This window comes from Manis pentadactyla, chromosome 9, assembly GCF_030020395.1.
Source record: "Manis pentadactyla isolate mManPen7 chromosome 9, mManPen7.hap1, whole genome shotgun sequence".
Taxonomy (NCBI): Eukaryota; Metazoa; Chordata; class Mammalia; order Pholidota; family Manidae; genus Manis; species Manis pentadactyla.
In genome coordinates, this window is record NC_080027.1 from 11,507,049 (window position 1) to 11,534,439 (window position 27,391).

Below are 27,391 nucleotides of genomic sequence, written 5' to 3' on the forward strand. Positions count from 1 at the left end.
CATTGTGGCCAGGGGGCTCTTGTGCTATCTGGGATCACTTTGCCACTCCACCCTGTGTTGTCATCAGATCATTGTAATGTCTTCAGGTCTGTAGCAGCTCAGAAGCCTCTGAATGTTTGGAACTCTACAACCAGGCCCTGCTGGCTGCCACAGCTGCAGCCCTGGTTAGCCAACACCTTTCTTAAAAAGGGGCTTTCCTAGCCCAAGACCTCTTCAACCCAAATCTTAACAGGACTTTCTCAGGCCCAGCCTCTCCTGGTTTCTGCAGTCTTGAGCACAGCTCCTCACTGGCCCTTGATTCCTAACTCCATTGCTTTCTCAACCCTACTCCATGGCCCGTTTGCTCCCTCCCCCTTCCCCAAGTTGGGCTTCTTGGCTGAATGCCTGTTTCCACAGTCACCCTGATGGCACCTCCAGGACTGCATTTCAGCTCTATCTGGGACATCTCTAGGTGCCCAGTGTCCCATGCTATCCCATCAGCATGTCCAAGACCAGATCTGGCCACATTCACCTCTTCCCCTCAGGCCAGCTATGTCCATGGCTGTTGGGAATCTGACCAGAACTGCTGCCCTCCCGGGGGGCTGCTGTGAATCCCACCTCTCGTCCCTGGTGTTCCTCCCTCTGGCCTCTCTTTGTATCTCTTCCTCGACCACCACCACCACCACTGGTCATCTCTTGAATGGCAGTGGTCCCTCACCGGTCTCCCTGCCTCCACTCCTTTTCCTCCCTCCACACATCCTACTTGTGAAAATTTGCAACTTGTTCTATAGGCAGCTCTCATCACCCAGCCCTGTCCAGAACCCTCCAGGACCGCCCAGAGCATATCCAAGTTCAGACCCCACATCCATTCCCATCTTCATTCTGTAGTCACTAAGTCCCCTCTGGGCTCTGGGCCAAGCTTAGACTGGCATTCAGGGCCTCCCAGGCCTGGGTCCCTCCCACTGGTCCCACCAGCCTGAGCCGCTCCTGACCACCTGGCCCTTCCCTGTATCAGGAACATCCTCTGCATCCCACCCCAGGGCTGGAGGCTCAGTTCAAATGTCTTTTCCTCCAACTCCTTAGCCTCTGTGTGCAGAGCATCCCACTGTTAGAAGCTTGCCTTCTCTGCTTGCCATGCTCCGGATGACCCCCTCAGCCCTGCCCAGCAAAGCCCTGTGAGGCGTTGGCAGCAGTGGACATCACCCACGGGGCCTGTAAGGAGGGGTGTGCAGGAAGGAAGTGGACCAGAGCCTCATCAGTAGATGAGAGGCCTGTTGCTGGGGGATCCCATAGGCCTCAGGGACTCCTACTGCGAGCTGCACAGGGAGGCCAGAGGGGAGGCCAAAGCCAGAGAGGGCCAAGTACCCAGAGGTTGCCATGTGGCCCTGAGGGCAAAAGTACTCATCTGACTGCCCTTAGGGGTGTCCTCAGCATGATGCCAGGCAAGCCAAAGTGTTCAGTCAGTCCAAACATGACGCCAAGCGCCCAACTGCAGGCACCTCCTCCTGCTTCTCTGGGTGGTGGGCAGAAGACCCTCTTGCCTCTCCACGTTGAAGGACCAGGTGGCAGGGTGGGAGAGGGGTGGTGGAGCCCCCTGTCCCACCCCAGAGGAGGGCTTGGGCCTGGGCAGGCCGGCCCTGGATGCCTGCTGTGGCAGTAGAGGGGACCCGGTGCCACCAAGACCCTCTCCCCTCAGGCCCCAGCCCAGTGGCGGCTGAGAACGGTCATCGGGCACAAAAGAGTCCAACACAGTCAAGGAGTCAGGCACCATTTTTTATAAAAACTCATAGTCTCATTTTCCACTCTAAAATCACATTCAAAAATCGGCAAAGAAACGCCCTGGGGAGTGAGTAGATGGGCAGAAAGGGTGTGCCAACCCAGCCCCAGGGGGACAGGGCAAGACCACACACAGCAGCGTGACAGGCACGAGGGGGCATGCGGTGGGCAAGGTGGCACCCTGTGGGCAGTGGCACTGACGGGGCGTGGGGCCATGGGGCTGGCCCACCTGGGCACACTGGCCTAGGGTGGCGAGGGCTGGCCCACCTGCCCCTCACTGTGCTGCCCAGCCAGGCCAGGCCAGACTGGCCCCCAGTGGTCCTGGGCAGGTGAGGCCTTGTCCAGCCCAGGGGCAGGGTGACCTTGGGGCAAGGCTGGGCCAGTGTGGCAGGACCCGCAGTTGCCTTTCTGTGGTCCGAGCCCAGCGCCTGGTGGGGAAGGTCTGCAGTGAGGGCAGCAGCACCCACTGCCACACCGCCCTCCTGGCCGAGCCCAAGTGCCCAGGAACACAGGAGGGCTGGCAGCCAGAGGCTCTCCTGGAGCCAGGGGGCAGGAGCCCGCCAGTCCAGGAGGCCCTGGGGCCGGGAGACAACGGGCCCCTCCACCAACTGGCTGGAGGCAGGACAGTGCGGGGCTGCGTCCCTGTCACAGGGGGAGGGGGGGGGGGGGGGGGGGCCGGGACAGCGGGGGGGGAGGGGGGGAAAAGTCCTGTAGTTTCCCAGCACCGCGGTCTCCCATGGGCTGCAGGGCGCTGGGCCGCCCAGCCGTGCACTGGGCACAGAGCGGAACCAGAGGTGGCACAACTCTGCAGTATCATCCCCGGGGAAGGGCGGGCAGGGCTGCCTGGGGCTGCCTCCCATCCCCACAGGAAGACACTGGGAGCAGGAGGCCCCGGGGGGCCAGGGCTCGGGGGAGCCGGACAGTGGCCGGGTTGGCGGCAGCAGGAGCCGAGGCAAGCAGGCCCCGCTGGGGGCTGGGCCAGGCTGGGGCCACAGGGAATCACAATAATTACAAAATAAAACCTTTTCCGCTTTGCGGGAAAACAAATAATAAAAATTCGACAAAATAAATTAGAGGTTTATAAAAGGCAGGTGGAAGGGTGGGGCGGGTCAGAGGCCGTTGGCGCTGCCACGCTGGATCAGCGGCACCTTGCTCAGCTCCACCACGGGAGAGCGCGGCTTGTTCTTCATCTTGGGCACCCGCTGCACCAGCTGCTGCGCCTCGCGGTAGGCCTCACGCAGCTCCTTCTTCCACTGCACCAGCTCGGGGTCACTCTGCAACCCGACCCAGGTCTGTCAGGGGGGCCCAGGCGCCGCCAAGGCCACCCTGTACCCACCGCCGGTCCCCAGACCCCCACTCACGTCGCACTGCAGGACGAACTGTTTACCACCTCGGATCTTGAGAAGGAGGCACTTGCGCTCCTTGATCTGCGTCTCCTCCACCGACTGGATCTCCTCCATGGTCAGCAGGCTCTGCTGCGGGGTGGGCATGGGAGGGCAGAGCTGTGAGGTATGGGGTGGCCAGGCCAGCCATGGGCCGTCAGTCCTCCACCCCAGCCCTGCTCCTTACCGGGGCCTCGCCCTCGCCCCGCCACTCGAGCCGGTTGGGGAACAGGTAGAAGTACCGCCGTTGCCACTGGGTCAGGAAGGGGTTGCCCATCTTGGCCATGTAGCCGTGCATGATGCAGTCCTTGCCCAGGGCATAGTCTGACGCAAGAGAGAGACAGGTGGACTCAGCAGGGCCTGGACCCGCCCGACCTTGAATCCTGGTGCAGCTGCTTTCTGGCCGTGACTTTGGGTGGGTTTCTGAAACCCAACGCTGTTGCTCATCTCTAAAGCGGGCAGCTGTGACCCCTCACCTTCCTCGTGGCCCAGCTGCTTGTTTTTGGTTTTCTTGCGGGTCTCCAGCCGGTCCGTCTCAGCATTGATCGTGTCGAAGACCGTCTCTGCCACCTCCTGCTGCCACCGCTCCGAGATGGTGAGGGGAAAGTTTCGGTAGAGCTCCTGGTCGCTGTCCAGTAACTTCATCATGCACACAGGGCAGGGACATCCATCAGCCACGGGCCCCCGGGCAGAGCAGCCTGGTCCAGCGGCCACCCCCAGGGACATCTGGAGAGTAAGAGCCTGAGACCCAGCACCTGACAGCCAGCAGGCACAGGGTCTAGCAAGGGCAGGGAAGCGACATGGATACCACTGGGCTGGGTTCCGGTGTGAGAGGCCAGGTGAGGCCCAGTACCTTGATTCCTTTTGTGTCCTCCTCATCAAAGGACCCAATGTCGAAGGCGTCGGCCGCATTCACCTCCCCTCGCGGGGGGATCAGTGGGGGAGGGTACTGCAGCAGAACAGGCCTGGCATCAGCACCGGGCAGGGCTGCAGGGCACCTCCTGGCCCCACCCCAGGCTGTTACCTTCTGCAAGAAGACCATCTGCCAGTCCAGGGAGCGGAAAAAGGGGCTTTCCTTCACCTCCTGGGCCCTGTGGAGAAGCGCGTCATCTGGGCCAGGGGGCTAAGTCTGGGCCGTGGGACAGGTGGTGCAGGCTAACTCCTGGTCCAGCTACTCTCTGGTTCTCTGACCTTAGGCAAGTTCCCTAAACCTGAGTCTGTTTCCTCTTCTCTAAAATGGGGAGAATAGCAGTTCCCACATCATAGGGCTCCTGTGAGTTTTAATATTTACAAATTTTGCAACATCATGCCTGACACTTAAGTAAATGCTTAATGAACACAAAATGCTGCTGTCGTCATCACCATCTCTGTAACAGGGGACCCTCTGGAAGCTGGGCCCCAGCTGGCTTCAGCCACTGCACCCCCAGGCAGCCTTGCACCCTGAGAACACTGGAAGGAGCTGGCAGCACCCCAATCTGTGAGCTCCCCCAAGGAGACTGGGACCATGGCGGGCATTCCATTCCAGCGACACGACACAGCGTTCATCCTTGGGGGCGCCCAGCAGCCCACTGCAGATGCCTGGGCCCCGCAGCATGTCCGAGTGCTCAGGGCCTGGCAGGGAAGGCTGGGACAGCGGCCCTGGTCCCGGGCACTCACCCTCGGCCCAGGCAGCCCAGTCTCCGGTTGACATCCCTCTGCAGCAGCCCCTCCAACAGGGAGCGGAGGTCGGGAGAGAAGGAGTCGGGCAGCTCCACGGCCTACAGGGAGGAGGAGCAGGACATTGGCAGGGCCAAGAAAGGGGCTGGCAGGCGGGGGTGGGGGTCCAGGTCCCCAGTACCTGGAGAGCCAGGGCCCAGCACCCTAAGTCACCCCCAGCAGGCATGTTTGCTCTGTCAAGGGAGGGAGGGGGCACCTAATGGGGCAGGAGGCCAGAGTGGGGATGAGCAGCCTGAAATCATTGCTGGTTGGTGACAACCAGGAGTATGTGACTGTGACACCCACAGGAGACCCAGCTCTACTGTGGCCCCCGGGGACTCCACCCAGGCTCCCTACACTCACCATGGTCAGTGTCATGCGATCAATCTCATGCTTATCTTTGGTCTTGTGCTGCCGGAAGGGGCTATGCCTGGGTAGGAGAGGCCAAAGTTCAAGGTTAGAGGACAGGAATGGGGAAACTGAGGCAGGCAGCAGGAATGATCCTTGTCTAAAACCAGGAATGGTGCTGCCTCTAACGCCCAGGCAGTGGTGGGCTCCCCTCCTCCAGCTTCCTACCTGGACAGGGTTAGAGCTTTTCTCTGTCCTGTCTGCCCCTCCACCTGGCCTAGGGTAGCCCACTCACCCCCTCAGCAATTTGAAGAGCATGCAGCCCAGGGAGAACCAGTCGGCACTGCTGTCGTAGGCCACACCCTTCTGCAGAACCTCGGGGGCCATGTACCCGTGGGTGCCCCTGTGGAAGCAAGGAAGCCGTGAGAGGGCTTGGCAGAGGGCCCAGGAAGGGAGAGTGGGGGGCTGGACACTCACACACTGGCGTGGGGCTTCTTCTTGGAGAAGTCGCAGGCCAGGCCCAGGTCAGAGATGCGCACGTGGCCATGCTCGTCCAACAGGATATTGGCGGGCTGTGGAGGAAGCCCAGAGAACAGCCTACAGGGCGGCTCAGGACAGGACCCGGCCAGGCAGGATGCCAGCTGGGTCGCTGTCTGCTCCAGAGACGTTGGGTATTTGCAGACAAGGCCCCAGCACCCCCAGCACCACCTGGACCCAGAAAATGGCTTAGTGGGAGGGAGGAGATGAGGAGACAAGCCAGGGGGTCAGGTGTGCTGAGAGGGGGGGGTCCCCAGTGACGCCTCACCTTCAGGTCCCGGTAGACGACAAAACGGTTGTGCATGTGTTCCAGGCCCAGGATGATCTCGGCTGCGTAGAAGCGCATGTCGGCCTCGGAGAAGACCCCGTGCTGGGACAGGTGGTAGTGCAGGTCCCCGCCTAAGGGAGGCAGCCCCGAGGACACTGCTCAGCTCTCTGACCCAGCCACCTGCCCTGAGACCCACCCGGGGCCGGGCCGCGCACTCACCGTTCATGAGATCAAGGATGAAGCTGAGCTTGTCCGGAGTGTGAAACGCGTATGACATGCAGACGATGAATGGGCAGTCCTAGGAGCAGACAGGAGGGGAAGGTCAGCAGAGGTTCCAGAACCCAGGGCTGCTCGTGGCCAGCCCCACCCCCCGGCTCACCCCGGTGCTGACGAGGGAGAGCATGATGCGCTCGTTCAGGGCCAGGGTCTCCCCCTGCTTCATCTTGATGCGCTTCTTGTCCAGACACTTCATGGCATACCTGGGGGAAGGCGCTGCTGGGTCAGTCAGCCCACATACACCTTCAGGGCAGGGCAGGGGACAGTCAGGCTCTTGTGGGGAAGACCCGACACCGCGACAAGCATATGACACATCAGAGAAGAAGAGACAGACGGCGGGAGAAAGTGCTGGTGGGCCAGGGACTCTGGGGGCTCTCAGGAGCCATGGAGAGAACAGCAGATGGCCCTTTGAAGAGACCTGCCTATTCAGGGCCCTGCCACCCGGCTCCCAGGCCCCCAGTGCTGGCACTGATGCCTCTCGCAGCTCTTCATGGCCGCCCCATGGCTGCAGGGCACCCTTGGGGCCTTCCTCTCCCTCAAGCCTCCCACCCGAATCTGGCTGAGCAGGAGCTCACATCTTTCCCGTGTCGGCCTTCCGGCACCCGTAGACCTCTCCGAAGCCCCCTCGCCCAATGATGCGGTGCACACTGAAGTCGTTCATGGTCAGCTGTGGGGATGGCAACAACCAGGGTCACGCAGGCTGTGGGGGCCCCACCCCAGGGCAGAGGCACCCTCACCACACGCTGCCCTGAGCTGCCCCACTGGGACCCTGGCACTGACCCCACCGCCACCACCCCAGGGGGCTGAAGGGCAGGCTGTCCTGACCTCCTCGCCCTGGCCAAGCCAAGGTGCCCTGCTCCCTCGGGAGGAGCAGAGAGGGTACCCAGTCCACTCACGTGGATGTTGAGCTCCACGTTCTTCCACTGGCAAAATCGTGTGAACTTGTCACTGTAAGAGAAGAACCCAGGGCTGAGATGAGCCTCAGAAGGGGACAGAGTGATGCTGGGTGCAAGCCTGCACCACCCCACTGCCATTCCCTGGGGCTGGGCCTCAGTGTCCTGTTCTGGACTGCCCAGGACAGCAGGGTCTGGCCACCTGTTTGGGGATTCCTGCTGGGATCAGATAAGCTTGGACAGGACGACTTCCCACTCAGCCCCAGATTCCCTGTTACCGTATCCTCGACAAGGCCTGCCTCATCCCCGCACGCACATCTCAGTGGCATGGCCCTCGGTCCTGTGGAGCCACCACTCAGTGGCTGGGCAGTTGGGACCCTGCTCTTTGTATCAAGCTGAGATCTGCCTGCAACTCCCACCCACCAGGCCAGCTCTGGACAGGGGACTGTGTGCCCTCTCATGCCTGCCCCTACTGCCATCCTGAGACCTCTCAGCCAGGATGGGCACAGCAAGGTGACAGTCTCTGGGAGGGAAAGATGCACAGGTGGCCCCTCGATCCCTGGAGCATCGTCTGGGATGGGCCCGGAGATGCCTGGTGCTGAGGACGATGGGGCAGGGGTGTGAAAAGGGTGACAGACAGCAGAGGTCCCTGCATGGGCACAGCTGGGCCCAGGTGCCCTGCTTGGGGCCTAAAGCAGCCTGGCTTCCCTCTCACGTCCACACACCGTCTTCCTTCCCTGCCCCTCCCACACAAGCCCTGCTCTCACCTCTCGATGAATTTCTGGAACACATCCCCTCGGAGGTTCTGACAAATCTCTTCGATGTATGGCTAAGGAAAGAAGCTGGAGGTTGGTGACTGAGCCAGAGTGGGAGCCAACTGAGCTCCCTGACCTGCTGCCAGGGCGACCCTGGCTGGGACGGAGGCAGTGGGGAGTGAGCCCAGCACACACCTGGAAGAGATCCGGAGGCACCTGCTTCTTCACCAGGTGGCCCTGGACATGCTCAATGGCACTTTTTGAGAAGGGCTGGGGAAGAGAGGGGACTGTGAATTCTCCACAGGGTCTGCCATCCCTTCCTGATACCCAGGTCACTGTGGGCCTGGGGCCCGAGGGCCAGCTGGCCAGACACTCACATGCGAGCAGGCCAGCAGCTCCTTCATGATGTAGGTGTCGAAGACGTCCCGGCTGCGCGCCAGGCGCTCCCCCTCTGTCTCCAGCTTCTCGTATTTCTTAATCTAGTGGACAAGAGCCCCACGGGTGACACAGCGGCGCCAGCAATAGGCATCTCGCGAATTCAACAAGAGCATCCCCGGCCCTCCCCGCTCGGGGCCCAGCAGGGCCTCACCTCCTCGTAGAACTCCACCAGGGGCTTGGCCTCCTCCAGGTGCTTCAGGCAGAAGTCCCGGAAGAGCAGGTACCCTGAAAGAGGCACGTTGAGGGCTGAGCCCCCTGCCCCGAGGCCTGCCCAAATGGTGGGTGGTGTGGGCAGACTGGCCGAGGGGGCGGCAGAGATGGTCTCTCCCCTAGGTGGGGGCTGGGCAAGGCAGCGCCGAGGCTGCTGCCACCTGAAGATCCCCGGGTTTGGGGTAGGGGTGCCTGCATCTCTCTCGTCTTATATCTGCTTCCTCAGGTGGTGGCCGGAATGTGACAGGTGCCCTAATGAGGCAGAGGCGGAGGGCTGGCTCTGGTGCCCAGGTCCCCTCACTGAGGCCGGGGCCTGTGCCCCCTCCCCCACTGGCGCAGTGAGATCTGTGGGGCCAGGCCTGAGCTGCAGCACTGGGAGGTGGGCAGCCTCCGAGGGGGGCCCCACTCCTCTCCCTGGACCTCACAGCCCCTCCACCATCAGGCTAATTCTCACAGCAGCCCTAAGAGATAGGCAGACAGTGCGGGGCAGGGGGTGTGGGGAAAGGGTCCAGCTGGGGAAACCGAGGCTCAAGGAGGCCTGGCAGTTAGCAGTTTATGGGGAGCATCCTCTATCCAGGGGAGGCAGGTCCTGGGAAGCAGCCTGGCAGAGGAGCCTTGGTGCAGAGGTCCTCAAAGGGCAGAGGCCGCTGGGGAAGGGGTGGGCGGCAGGAAGGACTCACAGCAGCCCCAGGCCTCACCCCCAGCAGGGAGTGAGGGCCCGAGGCTTGGCAGCCCTGGAGGGCAGAGCAGAAGCAGGGATGGTCCCAGCTCGGCCCACCCCGACGTGAGTGACCCGGCTCGCACTCGGCGGCTTCCCATGACTCTCTGGGGACACTGCTGGGTACCGCTGCCGGAGCTCGTGGCCATCGCTTCCGGCCTTTCAATACTGTGCCTTTGAGTGACTTGTGACCAGGGCTCCCCGCAAGGGGCTTGTGCTGACCCCACTTTACCCAGTCCTCCAACAGCCCTGGGCGACAGGGCTCCGGAGTCTCGGTTCCCAGGTGTGGCCACCAGCAGGCTCAGAGAGGTGAAGCAATATGCCCCAGCTCACACAGCATGGCCAGAGACCCAAACTGCGTGCTTCCTAATACACCGACTCCCTAAGCCTGCCCTCCAATGCCTATGCTGCCAGGCCAGGCTGGGTCAGTCCCACTTCAGAGCTGAGATCCTGTTCTCCAGAAGGCCAAATTGGAGCCCTGAGTGGCTGGCTGGAGCTTGCCTCCCTGAGATCTACCCCAACCCTGTGGGCCAGGTCCATGCGGTGGCCCCACGACACGTCTAAGACAAAAGGCACCGGAGGAGGAAGATCCAGGGGACAGCCGAAGCAGGTCGCTCACAGAGAGGGCCCATGGGGGCGGGGTGGGCGGCCACAGCGCGGCAGGCGCCACAGGAAGGGCTCCGCCCCTTCCTGTCAGCTCTACCAACGGTCCAGAGCCGCTGTGCCTGCGCCAAGGGGAAGCTGCAACTCTCACAAACAAAAACCCAAAGGAGGAACTCCCCCGGCAGCCCTGGAAGACTGTGGGGCCCCCACCCCCTTCACGGGGCTCCCTGGCCCAAGAGCCAGGGGCTGGAAGGCACCAAGGGTCACAGCCCTGCTGCCCCGGTGGGTGGGGGAAGCGGCCTCGCTGGCTGCCCTTCCTCAAGCACCGGGGACGCCAAACCTCCTGGGAGAAGGAAACAGTGAGCTAGGGTGGGGGCAGGAGGTAGCCTTAGGGTCCTCCTGTCCCCACACTCCAGGCCCGGGCAGTTGGACAAGTGGTGGGAAGCCCTTGGGGCCAGCAGAGCCCCCACTGTACTCACCCAGCTTCTGGGAGAAGATCTTCTCAAAGGTCACCTCGCCCCGGTCTTCCAAGTACTTCTGCATGACGCTGCGGATGCTGAACGACAGAGGGGCAGGGGTGACCCAGAGCCCCGTGGCTCCCTTCAGATCTGATGGCCCTTGCTTGGAGGGCCACCGACTCTCCTCCCAGAATTGAGTCAGGGGCACTGCTGGGGGGGGGGGGTGCCACTGCGCCCCCCAGGCAAGGCGGCCACCCCTGTTGGGCCTGACCACCAGTCACAGCAGAGGGGCCTGGAGAAGCCTGTGCCGACTGAGGCTCTCCCCCAAAAGCTCGGGGAGCTAGCAGGAGACTGTGCAGAATGCTGGTCCAGGTGCTGTCTCATCCTGGCTTTGGGAACTTGACCAAACCTTGAAAGCCAGCCTCACCCATCAGCAGGTGATGGCTACGCAGAATGTGGCCTGTCCTCATGGGGAATACTGCCCGGCCATAAAGCACAAGGAAGCAGTGGGAAGGTGCTGTGATACGGGGGCGCCTCAGCACTCCGCTAGGAGAGAAGGGATAGTCACGAAGGCCACATATGATTCCACCTGCATCACACGTCCAGGACAGGCAGATCCCCAGAGACGGCAGGCGGGTCAGCGCACATGGGGGCAGGGTTTCTTTCTGAGGAGATGGAGTCTGGGATCAGGGAGTGGCTGAGGGCCACACATTGTGGTGAATGTATGAAAATCCACTGGACTGTATGTACACTACAAAATGATGAATTTTATGTTCCATGAATTATATCTCAGTTTTTAAAAATAGTTAAAAAAAGAAAAACCCAAGCCTCAGGTCCAGTGTCCCTACTACGTGAAATAAAACATGACCCCCACCCCTGGGTTGCTTGGGACGTCAGCAGGGGAGGGGCTGGCCACTGTGACCCGTTTATCTTCCCCCAACACCCAGAGCTGTCTGGCAAAGCGACACCAGGCCGCACAATATGCCTTAGATGCACCTTGCTGTCCCTCCTTCCTGCTCCCGGGCCACCTGCAGTCCAGCCTGCCAACGTGCCTTCATGACAGCCAGTTGTGGTCACACTGGCCCTCACTAGCCCAGGCTCCTGAGGATGCTCTTGGCTGCCCATACTGAGGGCTGGGCCGGGCAGTCACATTGGAGCTCATGCACTGCTCACAAGGCCCTCGGGACATGTGGGGCCTCCAGTGGGCCACTGACGAAGGGACTGCAGCTGGGAGGACCTGAACTGGAAAGTCTGTGCCCTTGCCTCGCTGCAGCCATGCGCCCCTCTTGGAGCCCAGCACAGGGCCGTGGTCACTGGGCCTGCTGTGCATCACCTACCAGAAAGCCATGCACCTCTGCCCTCCCAGGGCACAGGTTCTGTGTCTGGTCCTATGACATCAGACAGTGACAGGCCTGAGCGGGACCATCAGTGCAAGGAGACTGGGGAAGGGAGGGGTGTTCCGGGCTGCCAGGAGAGGCTGTGTAGAGAACGTGGAATTCCACTGGGTTCAAGTGCAAACAGGATGTTGACAGGTAGCAAAACCCGAGGCAGACAGGTAGATGTGGGGGGGAAGGCCCGGTCAGGGATGAGCAAGAGGCCACAGGGCAGGGAGGGGATTAGCAGAGGACACGGGAAGCTGGGTCCAGGGCACTGAGTGAGCAGACAGTCTGCCAGAGGCACCCGCGGGAGGAAGCCCAGGTAGATGATGACACTGGGCCAGGAAGGAGGGAAGAAACAGGGTGGGGCAGGAGCAGGCTGGAACCAGCAGGCGGACAGATGAAGGGCTGACAAGGCCAACTGGCAGGCAGACCACACCTGCAGGGGTTTGAGGCTTGAGGAGGTGGGCTCCAGGCAGGCCCAGCACAGCCCGAGGGCCCACCAGACTTGCGGCCTGGGCTCAAAGGCAGGGCACTGCTGCCCTTTTCTGCTCAACACTTTCCTTCTGAGACTGTCTGGGTGGAAACTCAGGCCCCTGTGCATGTCTGAGCCATGCAGGGTGACACGTGGCCACACAGAGTCGCCCCAGGCACAGTACTGAAGACCTGACCCCCTCTCCTGCTTCCCCGCCCTCGGAGGCTGGGAGATGCCAAGACGTCCTCTGAAAGCTGTCTCCAACAGGCAGAAGGGCACTGATGGCCAGGACGTCCCTCCCATGCCCCCATCCTGTGACTCCAGCCAGAGGCCAAGGGCCCAGTACTGCCACTTCAGCCGGTTCCCTCTGAGAAAGTGAGGCCACCCTTACAACCAGGGGGGCTCAATGGCCAGGATATGGCCCCCACCCATGCCAGGACCCACCGCCCCTCCTGGGGGCCGCACATCCACCAGTCACTGTCAAGGACACGTCTCCCCAGCCCCCCGGGACTCACAGGGACTCAGGAGGCAAGGCCAGACGCCACATGTGCTTCACACACAGCAGGGGCCTCGCAGCCAGGGGAGCCCAGCCCCCCGCAAGGGCCAGGTGCCCGACCAGGCAGGCTGGGCCCTCACCTCCCCTTGGCTCTCCACATCTGCACCCAAGCCCTGGGTTTCGAGATATTTTGGTCTATGGAAGGGAATGAGAAAAAGCAATAAAGAGGGAAAAAATATCATAAAATGTCAACCCTCCACGGAAGTGGATGGTCATGGTGGTCAAGTGTGGTCAGGCAGGATGTCCAGACAGGTAGATACAGGCAATAGGCTACCCAACTCCAGTCCCTCAGTGGTGACTCTCCCAGGTGGCTGGGCCTGGCCCCTGCCAACAGGCACTGGGAAGCCCTACTGAGCCCCAAACTTGTTGCCGGGAACTCTCAAGGCCAGCACCAGCTTGGCATCGGGGATGCCATGGCAATGCCCACCCAGGTGCCAGCGAGCAGCACAGCCACCTCCCCCCCACAGGACTCGCCAACGCCCCAGAACAGCCAGGAACTGAACTCGCAAAAACCCGCAGGGGAAACACGCTCTCTAAGAGGCCCTGCCTCCGAGGACAGAACCATCTCTTCTCGGCGCTGCGCCTGTACAGAGCCTTCTCCCTCCTGGGCTCTGCTGCTGGCTCAGCCCAGGGGAGAGCAGAAAGGGGGCCCCAGCTTGGAGCCGCTGGTGGCCAGACCCTGCCCCTCGGCAGCCTGCACAGATGGCCGCAGCGGCCTTCAGCCGACAGCACTTCACTTTCTTCCTTAAAAAGAAAAAAATGTTTTCTAAATAAAATAAACAACCCGCCCCCCCAACCAAACAAACAGTCAGACTAGAGCGGAGCCTTTAGGTGGAAGGCCCCCAAAACAGCTGTGTCAGGGTCTCCTGTCCATTCCCGTGAGGCTGGCAGCTGAGGGAGCTGGGAGGTGAGAAAAGCGTGTCCTGGGAGACACTCCTGTCAGGATGGCAAATACAGGCTGTCATGGAGGGCAGTGGCAGCTCCCCGGGCTGGGTCACCTTTGTCTCCAGCACCTGCTCCCTGATCCTGGTGGAGTCTGGAGTGGTGAAACGCCCACAGCAGCATTCCTGCCCTGGCCCATCAAGTCCAACACCCAGGAACACAAGGCTCCTGGCTGGGCTTGTCAAGAGAGCCACAGGTCTCCCTCCATCTTCCCTGCTGAAAGGACCCTCTGGGCTGAGCCTCAGGGCGTCTTTGCTTTTGGTCAAAGGGGTGCCCAGGCCTGGGCTCCAAATGGCTACTCCTACCTCCCCCCCTGGAGGCCAGGCCAAGTCACAAACTTTAAATGTCCAGTTTCCCCATTTGTAAAATGAGGATGTCAACAAAATGCTGAATTGCTACCATGGAGCTGGCTGTTTAAAAAGCCCGACAGGACACAGCAGAAGGAGAATTTTCCTAAGGGGCCAGCCTTGCCATCAGGGCTGTCAGCTCACGTCCCCTCCAGGAGGACCCCACAGCCTCCATCTCCTTCTAGAACACGCATTAAATACTCGGTCTTGCTTGGGTCTCTGTCCTACACCTGACATGCCCTGGAGGGTGAGGCCTATGGCCAGGCAGCCTCCTGACTGGCAAGCCCTAACCAGGACCGGCCTAGGCACACTCCTTGAGCCAGGTGCAAGGTGCATAGAGACCAACCTCGCGTACTCTGCTGCTCAGCGCGGGGGCCCCGGGGAAGCGTGGAAGGGCCCTGGGCAGGAGGCTGGGCTCACTGCTGACAGCACTGTTCACTCTTGTTCAGTGGCTCTCACACTGGGGGAGGGCGCACTTCCTCCCTGCCTGCCCAGAGCATGGGCTGGGGTGAGGCAGGACAGCGGGCAGGCAGGGAGGGGGTGAAGGCTGAGAGGGAGAACTTCCGGTACCTTCTGGCACCACGTGGTTCAGAGGAAAAGCAAAGTCCCCCTCTCTGTGGCGCAGTGGCTGGGTGGGCTGCTGTGGGCCCTCACAGGTGACTCCCAGGCAGGGTCACAAGACTGCAGCTTGTGTGGACTGGGAGGGACCACAGGGTCTGAAGCAAACATGCTCATTTTGGTGGTGAGGAAATCTAGGCTAGAAGCAGCTGAGCAGATGGCCCACGGTCCCTCACCCAGTTAGTCAGTGGCAAGAAAATGTCCAGCCTCTCTGAGAAAGGGCCTCCTTCAAGGCAGAAGAGTTGAAGGCAGGGTCTCAGAGGGCCCCAGCCTTGTACCCTGGCCAGTGGCTGTGGGCAACATCCCTCCTGGGAGCCCGTATCAGGCTGGGGACAGGTTTTGCTGGCATCTGGCAGGCCAGGGGCCATGGTTCCTGCGTTCCTGGGTGAGCAGAATGCTAGAGCTGTGAAACCCCAGGGTTGTGAAGGCTGGCACAGAGACTGCAGGCCTGGCGGGTCTGGTGCAGCCACATCTCGAACTGCCGTGCTCTGGGAGACAATGGTTAACAAGCCAGTGGAGCAGAGGCTGTGGCCTCAGCGGGGCACTTCTCTGTGGCATTTCCAGGAAACCTGGCACCAAGGTGGCAGCGGTAGGAGGAAGTCCCCTGGGGCTTCTTATTAATGTTTCTTAATGACTCTCCCTGGGGCTGACAATGCCCTCAGAGCTTGAGGAAGGGGCCACGTACCAACGGGAAAGACCAACCCAAATGGACAACTCCAGAGCAAGCCCTGGGCCAAGGAGCAGGAAAGGGCCATGCGTGGCGCCACACACTCAGACCCACCTCACACACCTGCAGCAGCCAGGTTCCCAGTGGCTCCCTGCAGGACGCATGGAAGGAGGCGCTCTGGTGGCCATGTTACTGTCACGGCTTCTACACGAACATGACCTGAGCACCACACCCTGCAATTTACTGCCTCCACCTTAGAAAGCACCAAGGAGGCACTTCCAGGGCTCCTGGCCCCGAGGTTCCTGGGAGGGGCCTGTCCCCGCCCCAAACCTAGGGTGGCCTCCAGAGGCAGAAGTCCCCCATCAGAGGCAGAGCTGCCGCTGCCTTCACACCAGACTCCCACTTCTGAACCCCGGCTCTCCTGCCGGCAGAGACGTTACCCTTCAAGGAAGCAGCAATGCAAAGAAGGGATGTTACTGTTTTAGAAAAAACTGCAACCAAACACCCACTGTTAGTATCTCTTGTTTGAAACAGATGAGCGTAACTTGAGCATTTAACTCTGCCTTATGTGACCAGGGGAGGACTCTGGCCCCTCCTGGCCCCAGAAGGAAGGGGCAGGTGGGCTGGGGCTGCGTGTCCCCCTCAGAGGCTCGTATGCTCACGGCTTCTGCTGTTTGTACCGAGGCAGGAGCACGATATCCGGTAAGCCAGCCGTGCACGCAGCTGGCCCGCCGGCCCGCCAGCCGGTGCAGCCCCTCTGCAGAGCCGACCTGTGGCGGCGGGCACGGGCGGGAGGGAGGCGGCGTAGCGGCACAGCGCCTGCACCTGACGTCACTGGGAGTTTACTACTAGGAATTGATCGTGCATTAATAGGACACATTACTCCTGGGCTGGCAGCGCCCAGATTCCCCTGCACGGATTCCAACCTGTAATGCTCACGCTCCCTTCAAATCCATTTACTGAAGGAACAGCGGGCAGGCAGGCAACTTAATGGCAAAAATGTGAAACCCCATGCTCTGCAAAGCAGAACAGATGGGAAAAGACATCCCAGAGACCCATTCCTGGGGAGAGTGGGGGTTTCAAAGGCCTAGAGGGAACGACTGCCGAAAAGATAATCTTGTTTTCAGGGGCAGGGAGGACATGGCTACTGGAGTGGAAAGTTCTGAGTAAGAGATAAAGGCTGCCGACAGCAGGGTTTCTGCTAGTGATGGAGAAGTGAAGGGAGGTGGAAGGGAGAAAACCTTCCCCTGCACCCCTGCCCCCGACATATCAAGGGCAGGAAGTCCTTGGGGCAAAGAGTTAACAGGAACGAAGCAGCAGCAGAGGAAGAGCGGAGGGTCTGGGAGACGGGGAAGCCAGAGAAGGGCAGGAAGAAGGAAATCCACCGCGGGGGAGGGACCAGGAAAGAGCCAAGAAAATGGGAGGCTGCGCCCGGCGCCCGGCTCCGACAGTCTGCTGCCGAGGCTGCCACTGTCACCAGGGAGTGCAGGGACACCTCCTGGGGCTGCCCAAGCCCAGCTCCTCAGTCAGGAGCCCAGAGATTAATTACACGAGGCCTCTGTGGTCACATTAAGCAAATGACACTAATTTGAGGCCTGCCGCCACGGCGGGGAGAGGCAGCTGCCTGTTCCTTCACTGAGGGGACAGGCCACAGTCCTGGGCCGGGGGGCACCGAGGGGCTATTGTGAAGGGCAGCACCCTCATTTTATCAAAGTGAGAACTGAGGCAGGCTCAGCCAGGGAAAGTGACATGCCAGGTCCCACGTGAGCTGGTATTGCAGTGGGATTAGAAGCTGCATCTCCTGTCTTCTGGCCATGCACGTTGCCTCCTTCCAGGAGAGGGCAGAGAAATGGGTCTGCTTCCTCGGATTCCATAAGGTGACAGAAGGGGAGGCCCCTGTGCCAACTCAAAGAGTGGCACTGTGCCCCAGCTCCTGTGCCCCAGCTCTGAGATGCCAGCCCCAGTTCCCAGCCAAGCCACAGTCTGGGCACCAGCTGCAGGGAGGCTGCCCAGATGGACCATACCAAGGTGGGAATGACGCCAAATGGCACCTGTCACGGACAAACTACCGCCTTTCTCCCTGACCCTGACCTTGTGTGTGAGGGCAAAGCACAACCCCAGGCATAAAGCTGCCCCTCTCCACACCCGCTTCACCCACCAGGGCAGCCCCAGTCTGGCCCAGCAGACAGGGAGGGGGCTGGGCCTTGTGACAGTGCTGGGGCTGCCCTGCTTCCAGGCCACCTCCCCAGACCAGGAGTGCCAGCCGGCACGTACGAGGTGGAGGGGCGTGTGGAGGACATGAAGCAGAGCGGGGAAGGGAGTCCAGAGACCCAGGTTCAAATTCTAGCTCATCTCTGTGCCGAAGTCTTTACCCTTCTCTGAGCCTCAGTTGCTTTAACTGTTAAATGGGAGAATCCTACCTGCTGTGTCTGCTTCCCACAGTTGTGAAAAGGACAAAATAGAGTAAAAACCACTTTGCAAACTGGGAAGTGAGAGGCAAACGTAAGACACAGTCACAGTGACTTTTCCAGGGGGTGAGGCATCCAACCGCCTGGGTGTGCAAGGCATAAGCATACAGGGCGGCATGTCCTCCAATGCAGAATCCCCGGAGTCCTCAGACCACCCTAGGCCTGCTGCACAGAGCAGCTCAGGCCCTCCCCAGCCCTTAGCTCACTGACAGCCACTGCAGAGCCTCTAGTGTGGCTCACAAATGGGGGCGAATCTGCCCAACACTGTGCTGCCAGACGGTGACCCTGCACAAGACCCCAGGACACCTGGCTCTCCGTGTCCTGCTACTGCCCTAAAACTCATAGCCTATCTGGTTTCAGACATCACACACTCTTGGTATTTCTTGAGCAACTACTCTTGAAGCTGGCCTTGCCAACTTCACAGGTTGGTTTTTGGGTCAACTGAGGTGGCAGATGTCAAAATAAATGATAAATTATTGTAATTTCCATCCTTACTCCTATCACCACCATCACTACCATGGAGAGTAAAGGGGACAGGAAAAGAGGAACATCTCGTTTCTCAGGGTTCTAACACCTGCACAGCCAACCCAAGGCGGGGCCCCATCAGGAGCAATGCATTCTGGGGAAGGATTACCCAAACACAGAGAGTTCCAGAAAAGGCCCCGCCTGACACTTTGCAGAACTCGAACCTGCAGGAGGGTCTGGAGGCTAAGGTCACCAAGGAAAGCCACTATGAGCCCCAGAGGTTGTCTCCCCCATTTCCTCCCTTGTGGCTTCGTCATTTCTGAACTCGTTTTTGTTCTAACTGTTGCCACTGCCTGGACAGCCCCCAGCTGACAGTCAGTCTGGTTCCTGTTTTGAGAAATCTGATTGCAATGTCTTAGAGAAAAAAGGGCCCTAACGGCTTTTTCAAAACGCAGAGCAATTTTCCTCTCTCAGGCCTGGTGTTCAGTCAGTCTGAAACCCAGTGAGCAGGGCATGCAAGGGGGGTGGCTGAGCCATCGGTATAGTAACCCTGTGCAGCTTTGGGCTCTGCTTCAGACTAAGGTTGCCGAAGTGTCAAAGCCCTTATTTCACACCATCCACATTTCACAGATGAGAAAACCGAGGCCCAGGAAGGGAAGGGACTTGCCCGAAGTCACATGATAAAGACCATTGAGAGCTAGGACAGGGCCAGGCTCCTGGGCCAGCCAGGCACCAGCATGCCAACACTCAGGCAGGTAAAGAGGAGTTGCTGCGACTGGCCTTGACACATGTCATGAGGAATTGTGGTGGGCGCGTGGCTCTCGGAGATGCATTACGGCCAGTCCCCAGCTCAAGCCAGAGTGGTGGGCACAGTGTGGAACTAGAGGCCAGAAGTCCTGATGTGCTAACTAGGCATCACCCTGGATTACCTGTGACATTGGTCAGGCCACTCACCTCTGGGGCTTCACCTTTCCCACCTATTCCATAGGGACAAAACCATACCTGTCCCACCTGCCCATGGGCTACTGTGTAGCTGAAACACTGGAAAATACTGTTGAAGCCATAAAAGGCCAGACAAGCCTCAGCTATGGTCAGGATCCTGTATACTTCTGTGACTACATCCTGGACAGTTTAAACTTTGCTACCAGGTGTAGTGACATCAGTTGTCTCACAGAGAGGTGGCAGTCATGGTCCAGCTGCAGGGGTGCTGGGCTGTCCCCTGGCAAACAGCACCCACAGGCAGCATAGGCAGGGCCCACCAGAGGGGGAATTCGAGGGCAGAGGGACAGCAGGTGTCTCCCCCACGGGGATGGGGCACACACCACACCCTGCTCCCCCCCACCACCCTGGCCCTCAAAGCACTCTTAAACCCCAAGCCAGTGAGCCCCCAGAGGGTGGGAAGACCTCGGAAGACTTGTCTCCCCAAACCTCACACAAGTGTCAACCAGGGGAGCTAAGGGTTGGAGTGGAGGAACCCCGCGTGTGAGTGCCAGGCGCAGGGGCGGCAAAGGCATGGACGACACAGGCAGGCCAGGTAGACGGTGGCAGGCAGAGGAGGGGACCCAACGGGCACCAAGAGCTGCGGGGAGCAGGGTGGAGGGCGCCCGGGAACCCTGTGGGAGAAGGCATGAGCGAGGGGCTGGGGGGTGAGTGCCGGCTGCGCACACGGAGGGACGGGGCGCCGAGCGGGGCGGGGAGCCCGTCGGGCTGGGGAGCCCTGGCGTGGGGGCGCCCCGGGTTCGGGCGCACAGGTCCTGGCGCCTCGGGCTCCGGCGGGGGCTGCTGGCCCCGGAGCGGCGGCCGGGGCGGCAGGGGTGCGGGGCCGGGGCCGGGCGCCGGCGGGGCACGGGCCGGGCCGGCGGCCGCTCACCTGGGCTCGGGCAGCAGGATCTTCTTGCTGGCGCGCGCGGCCGGCGTGGCCTTGCTCTTCTCCATGGCCATCAGGTAGCTCACGTCGGCCAGCACCGCCTCCAGGTCCGCCATCTTGGCGGCGGCGGCGGCGGCCTCTCCCGCCGCTCGGCTCCGCTCCGCTCGGCTCGGCGCCTCGGCCCGGCCGCTCCGTCGGCCTCGGGCGCCGCTGCCCGCTCGCCCCCTCGGCGCCCGCGGCTCGCTCGCCGCGGCTCACAGGCGCCGCCGCCCCATGGCGCCGGCTCGGGCCCGGCCCCGGCTCGCTCCGCTCCCGCCGGGACTGCAGTCGGGCCGCCGCCGCCGCCGCCGCCGCTGCCCGCACCCCGGAGCCGCCGCCGCCTCCGGCCCCGCCTGCCGCGCACAGCGCCAGCGAGCCCGCGAGCGGCCGGGCGGGCGGGCGGCGGCGGCGCCCCCTGGAGGCCGCGCGGCCGGGAGCGAACCTGACCCCCGCGGCTCCCCAGACCCCCCGTCAGACCGGGGGCGACCTGGAACTCCACCCTCCGGCCCCGACCCGCGGCCGGGGCCCCGACCTGACCCCGGACCTGGAACATGACGGGGACGCGAGACCGAAGATCCTAGACCCAAACCGTGAGCACAACTCGGATCATAAGTGGGATTCCAGCCTCCACGTGGAGCAGGCCTGGCCCCCAGACAGGCACTTCAGAACGTGATGCCAGGGACTTGGACTTCAGACCCTGCAAAAAACCCTTGACCCCTTGACCTGAGGCACTACCTGACGCCAGACCTGGATTGAAGTTCCTGAGACCAGACTCTAAACAGGACCCTAGCCCCAGACCTTGGACCACTGCCTCAGACCCTGACCATAACCGCTCAAATCACAACCGTTTGTCCCCTACCCCACACCCAGATCCTGATACTGACCCCAGACCCCTAGCAGTATCCCGGACCCAGATTTTGGACCACAATCTCAAACACTGATTTCATCCTGGTTGCTGACACCAACCCTAATTCCCACCCCAGACTTGCACCACAATAATGACACTAAACCCTGGACTTGTAGGAAGAGCCCAGACCTGGACTTGGACTGTTAACTCTAGATCCAGCACCCAGATCTCTGGACACGAACCTAAAATCAGAACATCCAACCAGGGACCCAGACTGCATCTAGAACCCTTGACCAGTCACCATGAACCTCAGACCTCTAACAACTGCCGTCAGACTCCAGACCTGGCCCAGCCCCAGTCACTCCCCCTTCTGCTTCAGACCCAATCCTGGCCCCAGGACTCCCACTCAGGACCAAGGACCCTGCACCAATCCTTGACCTCCCTGGACAGGCTTGTAGGCCTAGGTCCCTGGCCTGCACTCCAACCCATCCATGGAAACTTGATGAATAACCATGATTACACAACATGTGATTAAACCTCTCTCTGCCTGGACAGGCACAGGGGTCTCAATGCTGCCTGGTGAGAGAAATTCAGTTCGCCGAGAGTCCACTGGGTGGAGGGGTGGAGGGGTGGTGGGTGCAGAGAGGACCATGTGCCTCACAGCAGCATTTCCTATCTCAAATGCCTCTCTCTAGAACCTCCCTCTGCTTTCCAAGGTGAATAGATGCCTTCCCAGTCCAGGGCATGTAGACCTCAAGCCTCATGCCACTTTGTGGCTGAGTAAACAGTATCCTTTGGCAAAGCAGGAACCTCTGCCCTGTGCATCTCTCAAGCTGCCTTCTGAGATCAGCTTCAGCAAAGCCTGGAATCAGAGCCCAGCAGAGATGGTAAGGTCCTTCAAAGTAGGACACCATATCCACCCAGAAAACCCAAGTCAGACCTTCAGGCATCACCTTTGAACCCTCCTCTCCCCCTACCCTAATCTCTCACCACACCCTTTTGTCTGGTCTTCTGAGGATTCCCGTGGCTGCTGTCCTGATGCAACCCTGACCAAAGATGCCTCTCCCAAATCTAGATCTGATGGAGTTACTGCCTCCTTAGCACCAAGAAGCAGGACTCCAGGCCTTCTTGAGCTGCTGAGAATGAGGGCTCACAGGGGGTGCTGCAGGCCCTCACCCACTCTGCCCAAAGCAGATCAGGTGAGCAAGTTCCTTAACCTGCAAGTCAAGGTCTAGGGTGACTGGGCCCTGCCCTCCTGCTCAGCTGTGTCTTTGCCATCCTTTGTACTTAAGGTCCCCCATCTGTCAGCCCTCACCTCTGCGCCCTTGCCCTTCCATGTGCGTGGAGGCCCTCTGTGTGCTCTTTCATAGCTCACTCCTGCTCATCTCTTAAGAGCCACCTCCTCCAGGTGGCCTTCTCCAACCCCCTGACCCCAACTGTGTATGTCTCTAATTCTACACTTAGCACCTATTTCTTTGATCCGAAACATTATCACTTGAAAGATGCATGATTTCAAGTTTTTGACAATAGCAGCATGGGGTGGGGTGAGGTGAAACTTAATTAAAAATGTTTGCATCAATTGGAAAATACATCCTGTTATTGGAAATGCTAATATTTTTAAAAAGGTACATACAGTCTCCAAATATAAGTGATGATTCCAGTTCATATCTTGCTCCTAGTACCCACCACAGGACTTGACACAGACATGCATGCATAGTCAAAGTTTGATGACTGAATGAATGAACTCTTCAGCTCAAGGTGGCACATGGAGTTTGGGGCAAAACAGAGCCACAGGCACTGAAGGATGCCACAACAGGAGGCTTCTAACCTCCCTCCCTCTTGCTCCACCCCAGCTCTTCTAGACTCTGACCATAGCCACATGCTGGCCTGGTTTCTGGAGCAGCCCCCATTTAAAAAATTCTTCCTGATGAACTTGTTAGACCAGAGTACCTGTGGGTTGTGAATTTCCAGCCATGTTGCTGCAGGAGGTGGCTTTACTACTCCCCTCCCGTCACCTGAAAACCCAGACAGCCCCTCCCACCCATTGCCCAACCTGCAGCCCTGGGAGGCCCGAAGCCTGCGTCCCTCAAGAGAGCCAGTCCCCAGGGTACCCCTCACTGATTCCTGGAGCCCAAGAAAGTGGTTTCTGGAAGCCATGGGCAGGAAGAGCTTGGTGTAGCCGGGACCTGGGGGAGGCTGTTTTGGGGGATGATGCTGCTCTCTGGTGGTTGAGGGAAGGTTGGTTGTAAACTTCCCTCTTCAGGCTGGCTTGCCATTCCTTCTCTCAACAAACCTTCGTCTGGTGCCCAGACTGTGCCAGCCTCTGGCCAGGATGCTGGGAGTGAAAGAGAAGTGGACCCCATCTCTACCCAGCTGGAAGACCCCCAGACATCATTACCTGGCATCTCCCCAATGACTAAGAGGTGTGGCAAACTACCCAACCTGCTCCTCTCCTGCCTACGTGTTGTGGCTCCTGCATCTTCCAAAAACCGAGCAACCATCCTTGCTTGGTTCCTCCCTTCTTTCTCACTTGCCCCCACCTCAATGCCAGCACATGCATGCTGTCATCCAGCCTGTCCTGTTAACTACCTGGTGTGTCTGTTTCCAGAGTACAGACTGGATCCTTCCACCATTCCCAGCTTAACCCAGTCCGAGTGCCATCACCTCCCCCCTGGTTCTGGGGCCTGCACCAGTCTCCTTGTGCCTCGCTGCCTCTCCTCTGGCCTGAGCTTTGACAGGCCTAAATCAAGCCCCACCTCCAACCACCACTCCTGCACTTGGGGTAAAACTCTCCCTCATTTTCTGGGCCTGTAAGGCCTGCCCACCTCTCTAACTCCACACCTCCCACACTGTCCCTTGCCCCTTAGTCTCCAGTCTCTCTGGTCCTCCTTCTGTCACCACAATAAGCTAAGTTCACTTTCACCCCCGAGATCTTGACTTTGTATTGCTCCTCGCCTGGGATGCCCTTCCCTCCTTTCCAGCAAAGCTGGCTCATGGCTCATCCTGTATCTTATGGGCTGCAAGTTTCCTGCTCAGGGGGCTCTCTCCCTTGGTGCCCTGTTTGTCATGGACACTACTACGTTCCTCAAAGCAGCATGGCACCCAGGACAAAGTTAGGGATACAAAGAGAACCGGATTTGGTGGTGACCCAGTCTGGTGGGGAAAAAGCCTCCTAAACGTATACCTCCAATGATGACAAGAGCTACAATGAGAGGAGGTGGGGCACTCAGAGAAGAGCGTCAGGGGAAGCATCGGGGGAGGGCCAGGGAGGCAAAGGGAGGGTTCAGGAGGGCCTTGACCTTCAGGTGGTATGTGTGTATGTGTGGGGGGGTATCCATATTGACCGAGAAACTCCTGCCTAACATGGACCATCCACCTCTCTGATGTCTAGGCTCTGGCTGGAATGCTGGGAACTCACTTGGTTTACTCACTCACTCACCCAACAATATTTGTTGACTCATACTGGGTGCCAGGCCTTGGGGATCCAAGACAGGCAGAGACAGTGAACTTATGGGCAAACTATACATGGAGTAACTACTGACATTTATTGGGTTCTCACTATGTGCAGGACACTGTTCTTAGAGCCCGGGTGATCTTATTTAAAGCTCCCGACATCTTTATGAGACAGGTGACAAGTTATTATAACAGCCTCTTCAGGTGAAGTCAGAGAAACCTCCTAAGAGCGGCGTTTTTGACAAAGCCAGGGTGGGAGGGCAAGCAGCTTTGTTACTGACAGGGAGAGAGCTTTCCAAGAACGCGGAACATTAAGTGGGGAGGACTGGAAGGACGAAAGGGGCCTGGTTATCCAGGAGGCTCCCACATCTCCAGGACACGGGTCCTTCCCTCGTTCCCAACCAGACCAAGGATCTACGGTGGCCCCTCAGCCACCAGGCGCGGGCCCACAATCCTGGGCCGGCTTCCAGACTGATGGCTCTGCCCGACATGCTTTCCGAGAGCTGCGCCTCCCGCTGGAATCCTCCGGAAGGTCACCCAGACCCCGCGCCTCTCTGGGCCCCAGCGTCCTTTTCCGCCTGAAAGCCCTAGCCAGGCCCCGCCCCTCCCCCCGGCCCCGGCCCCCGTCCAGGCCCCGCCCCGCCCCTGTCCAGGCTCCGCCTCGCCCCCGCCCAAGGCAGCATCCCGCCCCCCGCCGGCTGCCCCAGGGCGCATGCGCCCCCCGCGTCCGCCACTCGCCTCGCGCCGTGCGTTTGCGCTGAGTGTCCGAACCGTGGCTTCGTAGCCCTCACTGACTTCACACGCTTGTCTACTGGGATTTGCTGTGCCGCGGAGAGGGAGGATTTGTGAGGAAAGCACTAGGGACACATGCTACTGCCCCCTCCTACCGCCCCCTGGGTGCCCTGGGCAAGTTATTTAACCTCCCTGGGCCTTGCCTCTCTCATCTGTACACGGGGCGCCTCCAGCCTGGCCTCAATGGATTGTTTTGAGGATGAACGGATATGACGTGTGTGCAAACTGGGCTGGTGAACATGGTTTGCCAAGTGGTCACTGTCACATGCGGAGTGTCTCGGGCCTCATTTGTGCCTCGCTATAGGCATCCTCCGTGGTGTCTTCTCTCACCTTTCTTTTCTCCACTCACTCTTTCTTTGCCTCTTTCTCTGCCTTTCCTTTCCTGGGTCTTTCAGGGTGTTTTCTCTACATGTCTGTCTCTTTCTGCTTCTGTCCCTGTTTTGCTGTCCTAGCACTATCGGAGCACACTCTTGGGGATAGCAGCTGGACCTTCCTGCTCCTGTAGCTCTTCGGATTGGGGTGGGTGGGGGACGACACAAGGTGGGTGACAGCGCTAGGCTGAGGGCAAACCCAGGTGCTCCTCCACCTCAGGTGCCTGTTGTTTCCTGTCCACACATGGGTGTTGTTGCTGAGGTTTCCTTCTGGGCCTGGGCACCTGGGAAGGTGGTGGTAAGCAGCCAGCAAGTGCCAGGCCTGCTCTGCTGCTGGCCACCCAAATAACACCTAGCATAGAGCTGGCCTGGGAGGGCGAGAGAGAGCCCACTGCAAATGAAATGCAGGGCCCCTTGCTCAAAAATTAAGAAATTCAAGGTAGTGACAGCGGAGCATTAAACTAAGGGTCACTCACCCATGCAGTCAGTCCTGCATCCCCCCCATACACCCACCTTTTATTACATTCAGTAAATTTCCTTATTCCCCAAATCCTGGGACCCACAAGGAGGGGAGGGAGAACTAGCTAAGGGTAGCCACACCCTCACAGAATTCAAAGCCACATGGGAGAGGGGTGTGGGCAACCCCTCAACTGGATGTTCAGCAGGGCATGAGAGGGCTGGGTTAGTAAAGAGTGGAGTTCTAGAGCCCCAGGCCCAGTGTCCCCGTATATCTCAGCTCTGCCACTGATCCCTAGACTGGCTGTCACTTCACCTGAGCCTTGGCTTTGTCATCTGCAAAAGGCACAGGATATCTAGATTAATCCTTTCTGCTAGGAGGAAATGGGAAGGGCTTCTGGAGGAAGAGGTGTTTGAAGGAAAGATTAGATTTTCATAGCTGTGGTGAGGGTAGTACATCCAAAGCACAGCAAGCTTGGGACAACAAGTCATTTGAGGCCTCAGACAGGAGCACCTACCGTATGCTGACCATGCTGCTTCCCATTTTACAGAAGCCAGTGGCAGAATGAGTTACTCTTGAGTTTAGACATGACCTTGGAGGGTTGCTGAAGATTCTTGTGCGTGCCTTAATTCATAGCTGAACCAGGTTAGATTGGAAACAGGCACCAAAAAAAAAAAAAAAAAAAAAAAAAAGGCTGGTGGCATTAGCATAAGAAAGGGCGGGAAAGATGTTGAGGTAGCGGAAAAAGTAAATTTGGAGAACACGGCAAGAGACTGGCTGTTTGGGGAAGGGATGGACCTCTGGGTATCTGAGCTACTAGAAAAACTCAGCAGTGTAACAGTCATCCATTGTGTGTCAAGCTCTGCATCACCTGCTGGGAAGGACATGGTGGGAATCAACAAACTGATTTCTGTCCTTGTGGAGCTTCCGGGCCAGTTGGGGAGACTTGACTTCCTAAAAACCTGTAGGGTACTATGGGAGCATCTGATCCAGTCTTGAGCAGGGTGGAAGATGGTTTCCTGGAGGGAATTAACATGTAAACTGAGGAAGGTGTACCAGGAGGGGTAACATTATGTGTAAAGGCCCAGGGATGGTGGAACTGAAAAGTTTATTTACTATGGGGGGAGGGGTAGGAGGGGGAAATGGAGAGGAAGCCTGAGACCTCTATCATGAGACAAACTCACGGGTAGGTTTCAAGCATAGTAGTCAGCTCTCTAAGGGAGGTGGTCTGGCTGCCAACATGGAGAACAGGGGTTGGACTGGAGGCTGGGAGGCCCTCAGGGCTCAAGGTTCTGACAGTGGTGGCTTCGACTAG

The 27,391-nt window shown here is 59.5% G+C and overlaps 1 protein-coding gene across 2 annotated transcripts; it reads right to left on the reverse strand.

Moving 5' to 3' along the window:
* Positions 1–2,811: 2,811 nt before the first annotated feature.
* On the reverse strand, positions 2,812–20,435 carry GRK2 (G protein-coupled receptor kinase 2). 2 transcript variants are annotated; one of them, XM_036930820.2, is made up of 21 exons: positions 20,121–20,435; positions 10,358–10,434; positions 8,499–8,572; positions 8,287–8,388; positions 8,105–8,179; positions 7,922–7,983; positions 7,158–7,209; positions 6,837–6,928; positions 6,365–6,464; positions 6,205–6,283; positions 5,986–6,116; positions 5,658–5,752; positions 5,476–5,583; positions 5,196–5,262; positions 4,794–4,894; positions 4,162–4,228; positions 3,991–4,086; positions 3,614–3,776; positions 3,325–3,461; positions 3,117–3,227; positions 2,812–3,029 (listed from the first exon to the last, which is right to left on the reverse strand). In XM_036930820.2, the coding sequence occupies exons 1-21, from the start codon at positions 20,231–20,233 to the stop codon at positions 2,865–2,867; spliced, it is 2,067 nt and encodes a 688-aa protein (XP_036786715.1). In that variant the 5' UTR covers positions 20,234–20,435; the 3' UTR covers positions 2,812–2,864. The 2 variants fall into 2 exon arrangements, with proteins under 2 accessions (XP_036786715.1, XP_036786707.1); XM_036930812.2 differs by having other exon boundaries at positions 3,117–3,230; positions 20,121–20,375.
* Positions 20,436–27,391: the final 6,956 nt, after the last annotated feature.